Source organism: Pteropus alecto, unplaced genomic scaffold, assembly GCF_000325575.1.
Source record: "Pteropus alecto unplaced genomic scaffold, ASM32557v1 scaffold3, whole genome shotgun sequence".
In the NCBI taxonomy this organism is placed as follows: domain Eukaryota; kingdom Metazoa; phylum Chordata; class Mammalia; order Chiroptera; family Pteropodidae; genus Pteropus; species Pteropus alecto.
The window spans coordinates 40951738-40961645 of NW_006442484.1; the positions used below are offsets into that span (position 1 = coordinate 40951738).

The following is a 9908-nucleotide window of genomic DNA, read 5'->3' on the forward strand; positions in this document are numbered from 1 at the left end:
GTAGGGAAGCTGCCACCGAACTATCATTTTGTCAATGATAATCAATATATGTTGAAAAGGCATGCCCATTTTTTAGTGTAAGTTGGGGTAATATAAATATGAATTTAGGGGTATAAATCAATAGTCTGACAGGTTTAGATTGGAGAGGAGGGTGTATTCAGGAAGAGAACCACATAAAAAGAAGCACAGGTACATACTGGGAATTGAGAGTTCAATAGTTCAGAATTCCTGGCCTCTTGTAAATAGTGAGATGTAATTTTAGAATTCTGGGGTAATCTGACTTCATAATGATAATGATAAGGATAATTATAAAGATAATTCATCTTTTTAAAGGTCAGGGAAGAGAACACTGAAGTATAGTGAATGGAACTAGAGTGATTCAGTTAGGAGTCATTGGTTTGTTTTCAATATGACCATATTGAAGGTCAGTGGGGCTATTAACACTAGGATGAGGCGAGAACTGATTCCTCCCATTACTAGTAGCATCAAAACACAGGGGCTGCAGCTATTACAAAGAGAACCAGGTATCTTGAGATAGGAAGACATGAGGTGATGAGTACATAACCTTCCTTTCTTGCACATCTTGCCTTTTGCTGTCCCCATCATTCGCTTCTTCTGCATAATGGCAACCTTTATACTAAATGTCAAATCAATCTATCAGAGCAAAAACACATCTACTTTGGATGTGGTACATTATAAAAATGAACATGTTTTTAAGCATGGCATAACATGCTTAATTGCTGAGTTTAGTCAAGCTGAGAATTTTTGTGTTTCATCCAATTGCCTGAGCAGTATATTCCTTTTCTGTGATACAAAAATAAAGATCATTTCTTAAGGCATCCTGTTTGATGTCTAGGAACACATCTCATAGAAAATTTTGTACATAAACCATAATATTTCATTTCATTTTGCATAAGCTTGAAATCCTTTAGATTTCACTTTTTTTTAGTAAGAAAATTTTTGTTCAACCAAACTATTCTATAAATTCAATATTTCAGTAAACAGCATTTTAAAAGAAAAATTTTATAATAACATTAAAACCCTCTAGTAGCTCTTTATATTTCAAAAGTTTGCAATAAATACTACTCAAGAACTTGTGACATGCTTTCATTGATTGTCTTCACAAAGAAGTTAAGGAATAGATCAGAGTTAAAGAACAGATCAAACACTTGGAATAATACAAATATAATTACTTCTGCCCTTAGTCTTTTTGCTTAGTATCAATTTTCAGTAGTTAGAGTTGGAAAGTTTCTGAGTGCAATAATTTCGTTTTAAGATAGAAATGTATTTCAGTCAATATTGATTGCCACTTAATTGAACAAAGTAAAATTTTTGCAATGAAGAATATTTTGTTATGCAAATTGTAGATTTTAGATTTTTTAAATCTTAAGTTTATAAAATATATTTTGGCAAATAATATGAATGTCTTCCTTGTAAGATGTCTCTTCTTGGTAGATAAGAATAGCAACTACTGGGGCATCAAACATTATAGATGTTCAGTGAAAGGTGAAAGTTGACACCTTGGACTTATGAATTCTCAACATTAATAAAAAAAAGTGATTGCTTAAATTAGGAGATGACTAGAATAGAGAGAAGAAATGACTCCATGACATAAGGATACCAACTAGTTTTTATTCTTGTTTTGACTTTACTGTGCTTCTTCACTATCCATGTTATGCACAGTCTTTCATTGGGTTCTAATGTTATTATACATTCCCCGCCTCAAGCCCTTAACTTTGCTTTTAGGGGTAAATACAAATAGGTGTTCTTGAAAGGAGTGAGCAGGCAAGAGTAGTTCAACAAATGGTGCTAGAACAACTGAATATCCATTCTTTGGTTGACCTACCTACAAAGACTCCAGATGAGAGGGGAGAAGTTATCTGTTAAATCAGATTCAATATTTTGGTAATTAATTGAGACTGCACACTTTCATTTCCTGAATAGAGACTTTTTCTGCAACTTGATGTAATCATTCGGGCTTTTTATTATCTAAAATGACCAGAAAAGTCCTGCCTGGATTTCATCCAGAGTGAAAGGTGAGACTGACCCTTCATTTGCATTTGAAATTTTAAAAACATTGATATAAAGAATTGTCATGAATTGAGGGAAGGAAAGCACTTTGATTCATTCAAAACATGCCTACATTGGGCTAGGCACTGTTCAAAGCAACTGGGTAGATCAGGCCCTGTCCTCAGGGTGCTCACAGTAGTAATAGAAAGATCAGGGAAAGCCTCGGTTGTCATTGGAGTGAGACTTAAAATGACAAAGGGCTGGCTATGCTGAGATCTGAGGAAATAGAGTTCGGGACAGAAAAAGGGTGCCCTCCAAAGGATGTGAACCCAGCCTGGCGGGAGGGTAAGCAGAAGGAGGAGGGCGTTATGCGGTAGGAGAGACGTGGGCAAGGCCAGATCCCGAGGGGCCAGGTAACTAATTTTGAGTTTTAAGCCTAAATTTCTTGATGGTGTAGAGAACTGGGGAGTGAGTGGAATGGCTTAACCACGTGTGTTTGAAGCCCAAGACGGTCACTCAGAGGTCAAGCACACGCTCCTGGGCCGGGGCCAGCTTGGTTTCTCTGAGCCGCTGAGCCCTGCCTGGAACCTCAAATCCGCTTAATGACGCCACAGGGCAGGAAAAGCGCGCATACTACCTAAATGAAGCTTGGGTCTCGGCGCCTGCCGTAGACGTCGTGACAGAGGCGGCCCGTTGCCTTGGAGCCGGCAAGACGCCGCTTGGCCTCCTCCTCAGTGAAGAGGGCTAGCTGCGGGCTACTGTCACTATGTCGGTGCTGGACGCGCTTTGGGAGGACCGGGATGTCCGCTTTGATGTGTCCTCGCAGTGAGTCTCCGAGATTCTCCCGGGGCCGCGGCGCGATTTCAGGACTCGCGGGCGGAGCCTGCGCCCCCACAGCTCACGGCGCTCGCGAGGGTGGGAGGAGGTTTGCGCCCGCCGTCGGAACCTCGGGAGACCCCAGATCGACTGGGGCACTGCGGCCGAGCCGAGGCCCGTGTTACAGCTTAAATGTGTCTAGGTTACGTGGTTTCGGTCCAGTGCGATCCCTGGCCCTTGGCCTGGCGACCTATCAGGAAGCTGAACCCAAACACCTCAAAGACCACGCAGCACCGCTGGGCGTCCAGTACACCCAAGCGAGCTTGGGGTGCCAATTTCGTGCGTTGAAAGGAACGTAGTGCAGGGACCCAGGAAACTGGGTTCTAAAACTAGTTCTGGAATGACGACACACATTGTGACCCCTTAGATAAATGACATTACTATTCTATGCTTGAGTCTCCTCATCCGTAAAATGAGGGAAGTGGAAGTAAGCGTTCTCCAAAATTCCTAACTACGCAGACTTTATTTCCGTGATAAGCTTCCATCTAGTTATTCATCTAAATCAACAGGAAGAAGGAACCCTGTTTTTGGAAATTTTCATGCTCTAAAGAGAATCATTAAAATCTCCTGCTCACCAGTACTGGAAAAAATGTCCATTTGAATATTGGAAAACAGTAAATCTAAAGTTCTTGGGTTAATGACATGGAACTTCTTAGCCACTTATGATTCCTTACTATGAACAAAATCCTCTTAGATGGAAAAATGAAATATTAATTTCCAAGACTTATTTGTGAATAGATATATAATACTAGCATAATCTTGGGTACTTTAAGAAGTTATGAGGGAAGGAAATTTACAAAAGTATAAACCATAGTTACTTATTTCGCAGATTCTATGATTTTTTCTGTTCTTGGCAAGTTCTTAATCCAAGAAAAGATCCATTTCATGAATGTTTTCAGCTTATTAAACATTTAGTAAATGCTTACTATGTGCTGGTTACTATGCTAATAGCTAGAAGTACAAAAATGAAGAGAAAATTATTTCCATCCCTCTTCTCTCTCCCATTGTAGTGCAGGAGATACAGAGACAACTAATTATAAAAAATGTGATAAATACTATCCGGAAAACCATGAACAAAAAGCTGGGGGACCATAGAAACAGAATAGTTCATTCTGCCTGGGGAAGGCCTCAAAGAAGAAATAATATTTAAGTTGAGCTCTGAAGAATGGGCAGGGCCTTTTCAGGGAAGACAGGAGGAGAGTATTCTAGAAAAAAGAAAAGCAGCAGTCTTGGAAGTATTAACCTCACTGGCTAGAAGGCAGGGTCTGGCAGGTAGAGGATGGTGGTACAGATAGGCAAATTAGCCAGACTGTGAAATGTTTATCTGAGGATTTTGGACTTCATTTTCTAGACGGTGGGATGACATGGAAGACTTTTAAGTAGGGAAGTGATATGACCATATCTGTATTTTCAATAGGTAATTGAGTTGGTTCTCTGGAAAATGTTTTAGAAGGCTCTACTACATATTCTGCTAGGTTTTTGTGGGGGTTTTTTGTTTTGTTTTTTGACACTAGAATGCATTCTATCAGTCAGTATGAACTCTTGTTCATTCTTTATTTCCTTTTGTCTCCTGTTTCTAATTATTTACCAAGTCATGACAGTGCTTTGCTTTAACCTGTCCCTTCCATAACTGCCTCAGCTTCTTTACTCAGAAATCTCTGGGGGTTCTCCACTGTATATAGGATAAGATACATACCTGTCTGACTAGCTTTCAAGGTTCTCCAAAATCTGGTTCCTCCAAACTTATCTAACTATAGTTCTCACTACCTTTCAGTATAGACCTTCTTCTCCAGCCAGGCCAGTCTTCCCACATTCCCTTATCATTTCTTATCTCTGGTCTTTTATCATGCTCTCTCTCGCTCTCCTTCCAAATCCTACAGATCCTTCTACATGTCCTGGTTACTCCAAGAAACCTGATCTATAGGTTCTTAAAGTTCTTGAAGACCTTACTTTCAAAAGCATTAACATTTGGTACTGTATCATTTATACCGTTGGCTGTTTATTAGTCATGTATCTATTTTCTCCCTAACCAGATTGTAAGTGGGGTATACTGTAGATTTAAAATTAAAGCCTTCATATTTATTTTAGACAAATGAAAACAAGACCTGGAGAAGTCCTTATTGATTGTTTAGATTCAATTGAAGACACCAAAGGAAATAATGGGGATAGAGGTAAGTATATTATCTTATATTTTATATTTCTGGTTTAATTTTCAAATGTTAAGCCATAGTAGCTGGAGAATAAGATATGAAATAACATTACATAGAAATGTAATTGTGGGAGTGAGAGAGTTAAATCACATCTCAGACTGAAATGAAAGAAAGGGTAGATATTAAACTGTAACCAGGGAATATAGGTTCTCTCTCAGAACTTAGTAAGTCCTCATTCTGACATCAGCTTTATCCAATGTAACTTAAAATTCCTGGAGCTCTGTTTGCAAGAATCATGGGTTAGTTCTGACTTTTAGATCTGCCTGCCCACAAAAAAGAATATGGGGTAGTGGAATATAAGTGGGTCATAGCTGTGTTACATGGAGCCATGCTTCCTTTTTAGAAAGAACCCTCAGAGTAATGCGCAATCTCCTAAGACTGACACCTAGAAATAAACATGTGGAGAGCAAATTTAGGGCTGTATTGTGAAGTCTATTTATAGATTAAGTACTGGAAAATCCTGTGAGACGTCTCTGAATGTCACTGAGGAGCAGCCAGCCTGCACTTGAGAGTCCCTCCCAAACCAAATTTCCCAAGGCTAGAACTTTAAAAAGTCCAGGCTACGTACAGTAGCTGTACTTGGAGCCAATGACCAGTGATTAACAGGTCTTAGAAGCATCACTACTGTTCTTCAAGAAAAAATATAGCAGGTAAGGATTGTGCAGCGTAGTATATCTAAAAAAGGTTTTTTGGGAAGAGGAGATTTAGTAGAGTGGGAAATAAACATCTTATTGAAGAGAAAAGGAGCAGATCTCATTCAAGCAAGAAGGATTAGTAAATCCTAGTGATAGAATAGTAACCTTTACTGGCAGAACATACTCACTGCAGCATTTGGAGTGGCTAATTGCTCTCCGAGTCTTTCTTCTCATCTGCTCTGGGATGGTATGTGAACCAGTTAATTTGTGGGCCTCTGTGAGGGCAACTAGTCAATGGCTAGCACCTATCCTTAAAGGAATGCTTAAATCACACTTTTGAAATGTTTCTTAGTATCAGCCAAGCCCAGGTAAGAATGAGGTATGAAGATCTAGCAGCAAACAAGAAGTTTTAATTTGTGCCTTTGAGAGTGGAATAATAATCTCTAGGTGGTCAGATCTTGACAAAACCTGAATTAATTTTAGAAAGCCAAGAGAAAATTTTGTTGGTCTCATACAGATTGGCAGGAACTCTTATGTGACAGTCCATCCACCAGTCTAAACAAAGATTGTGGATATTCACTGAGTGCAGAATACTATACTAGCACTTTGGAGTTGGGAGGACAGAACATCTCCCTGGCAAGAAATCTCCATGGTGCCTGAAATCTTAATAAAAATAACTATGTATGCACACACCTCAAAAAAAGTTTCCCTAGAAAATGGAATATTACAGGAGTGTGTAATATTCTGGTTAATAAGAAGGTAGAAAAGGGAAGGGGAACCCTGTCTTCCAGCCATCTCTCTTCCCTCCTTTTCAGAAGTTCAAAAAGGACCAAATAAAGGCATTGCCAAATTCAGGAGACTCCATGTTAAAACTATAAATATCCAAAAAGATTAATACATTTAATCCATTGAAACTGTAAGTACTCTGACAAGAAATTATCAGATTAGCTTTGCACACTGAAGCTGTATGAGAATGAAACAGCCACATTTCAATATTTGAGAGATAGGAGAAACAGGGAAATTTTTATTTTGGTGTTTGGGAGGACAGAGAGAAAAGCCCATGCCTGGAACACTGGGTTTGGAGTTGTAGGATGAGATCCTTTAGCAGAACAGAGACAACATAAAAATGCTACAGACTTGTAAAAGATAAAACAAGAACAGAAAAACAGATAAATAGTTGGTCATTGGTTTTAGAAAGCAAACTCTTCCCACTCCATAATTTTTCCTGGAATTCTGTAATAGAAAAATGTCAAAAAGAATCAATATATGTCCTAGGCTCATAGCCAATATATAATGTTACTTGGGTGAAGTAGCACAAGGAAAACATAAATCAGTGTATCTATAATAATAAAATAAGTCAAAAATAAGTTTGTAAAGAATTAAAATATTTAAAAAATAATAATAGTTAACATTTTGAATGTTTACTATTTGCCAGTCACTGTTCTGAATTTTTTACATAATATGTGTAATCTCATTTAATAGTAATACAAATAATAAAACAAAAAATGAAGTAGATGCTATTATTTTTTTTTCAAATAAGGGAACTGAGGAACAAAGGTTAATTAACTTTTCCAAGGCCACATAGCTACTAAGTGATGGACCAAACTGTCGACATTGATTTCTGAACTTCTGGGATCACATTATGCTCTTCTTAAAAATTTTCAGTTCACCCCAATCTCAGTTCTAAACCCCACCCCACCTACACTGCCTTCACAGCCTCTACTGCTAACAGATTTAAGTCTGAATTTCTTGGTCTAGCATTGAAGAACTTCTAGTTTGTCCACAACCTTTCTTCCATGTGCCACTGTCCTCCATATGTCCCTCCAGAGCCAACGCCCTTCTCTACCCCTCCCCATTGCCCTGGGAAAATGTATAGACTACATCAAAGGACTCCTTGTGCAATCTAGCTTCCAGTTGGAAGAGCCATGGCAGAAGATTAAAGGGAGACAGGAGAGTGAGTTCTTGGTATTTATTCCCTTGGTTCTTTCCTCTCAAAACATTCAGCTCTTTAGGACTCCTGTTCCTTTCAGACTTGCTTAACTGCTCCCTATCCTTGTCCCTCTGGGTCTGGGATGGTACAGGTCTCCTGTACTCACTTATGGTTCCTTACACCCCACTTGTACCTTTGTAATAAGTCCATTTGTATATAAATCTCAGTTATCCTAATTTGACTATGCCATCTGTTTTCTGTTTGACCTCGACTGATAGGTGCAGTGTCCACCCTTCTATAATTTTGTGTGAACCTTCCACTCTAGCCAGGCTGGGTTCCTTATTATTTGTCAAACTTATCATGTCTTGTTCTGCAGATTCTCTTGAGAATGCCTTCCTTTATTTTTGGACTTTACTATCCCATCTCATTCCAGCATTCATACAGATGTGGTTTCTCTGATTTTAGATATTCTAGGAGTTTTCAGGAAGGAAAGAATATGAACTGGCTATAGATTATTCATCAGAAGAGTTCTATAGCTATAACTTGTTGAAGAAATTTTGCATTAAACAAAGAGAGTTTTATTATTTCAGGATATTTCACAGCTATCCTAATATGCCAATTGTATTATAAATCTCTAAGACACATAGTTTACCATGCTCAGATTTACTTGACTTTTTTTCCTCTTGGAGCATTTATAGGGACTACTATTCCACAGGACACACTTTGAGAAATGAAGTTTATCTCTCTTTGTATTTTAGTGCAAGAACATCAATCTGAGGCTGAGATTGAAAAGCATAAAGCCTTAAACAAACTTCAGCCTGGCTATAATTTCATATGAACAAAGAAAGTTTGCTCGCAGCAAAAAAAAAAAGGGTATATAAGTATATGGTTCATTGGTTCATTTAAATGAGAACTGTTAAGAGAGTACTCATATGGCAGAGAATAGTATGTATATGAGAGTTATTTGAGAAGTGTGATTCCACTGAATAGCTTTGTAATAATTATATTACCCAATACTCATTCTCAGCTGTATACTGAGCACCTTCTACCAAGCAGCTTCTACCAAGACAAAAAACCAGTACCCAATTCTCTCTGTCAGCTTGAGTCACATCAAGATGTTGGCAGTGAATACCTGTATCTCTTCTGTAACTATCAGATTTTGTTTTTCTGGGATTCTGTATACATTATATAGGCTAGGTATATACAGTAAATATTTTCAAGTAATAAATATATGAAAACGTCTGTGGGTGTTGCTGCTGATAGTGGACCAAAAGTTTCATCTCCACTTCATTCTGTACTGCAAAAATAGGACCTTATTTAAGGTAACCTGTTTTTTTGTTTGCTTTTAGGTAGACTCTTAGTAACAAATTTAAGAATTATCTGGCACTCTTTGGCATTACCCAGAGTCAATCTTTGTAAGTATCTTCGTTAGATAACAGCAAAGGGGAAAAAAAACTTTAAATTTACACAGTGACTTTTAAAACTAAAAAAGCTATACTATGAAATATGTGGAAAGCTTTAAATTGATAAAAACTTTAGAAATCGTAGACTAAACACTGACTGCATCATAATGCAAAAGAATGTTTTTCAGTCTGCCCATTTTGTCTCTTTGACATATATAAGATTAGTGCTTTTGCATCAAATAATTTTTGTTTTTTGCTTATCTTTGACAACTTGCTATAACCTGTTTCAAGTAATCCCAAAGAAGATTTAAATCCTAAAAGTACAATTTTCATTGTGTTAAATTTTGTTTCACTTATTTTTTAAAACTATTTTAGATTATCCATCTAGAACTTTCTTTTCTCTTGATGTAGTGGTGCTAACATTTTTAGTAAATAGTACTATATAGGTTTTAGAGAAGTAAACTTCCTTTGTCCCGTGTTATGAATATGTTTGTGCAAAGCAGAATTGACTTTCTATGTCTTTTAACTAAAGTTTGTAGTTATTTCATAAAAATGTTTAAAAGTTATATTTTTATATTTAATTTTTAAAGCTGTTAAAAGTTCTATATAGAGATTTTTTTCCTTCAGTTTATTGTATCATGTTCTTTAAATTCTTTGCTTTTGAATTTTAGCTATCGGTTACAACTGCATATTGAATATTACAACAAGGACTGCTAACTCTGTAAGTCTAAAAAATCTTATTGAAAAATATACAGTGAAGAAACATTAGATTTTTGAGGTTGGTATTTTCACTGTAAATGAGAAATTGCTCTTAAAATCTGAACTTTTAAATAAATTAAATAAA

At 37.2% G+C, this 9908-nt stretch overlaps 1 protein-coding gene across 1 annotated transcript in view; it reads left to right on the forward strand.

The window, feature by feature from the left end:
• Positions 1–2640: 2640 nt before the first annotated feature.
• Positions 2641–9908, forward strand: part of BBS5 (Bardet-Biedl syndrome 5) — a 21792-nt gene continuing 14524 nt past the window's right edge. The window contains exons 1-4 of the mRNA XM_006921168.3: positions 2641–2835; positions 4975–5057; positions 9011–9076; positions 9736–9785. Of these exons, the coding sequence (XP_006921230.1) occupies positions 2777–2835; positions 4975–5057; positions 9011–9076; positions 9736–9785 (258 nt within the window). The 5' untranslated portion in view covers positions 2641–2776. The remainder of the gene's footprint in view (positions 2836–4974; positions 5058–9010; positions 9077–9735; positions 9786–9908) is intronic.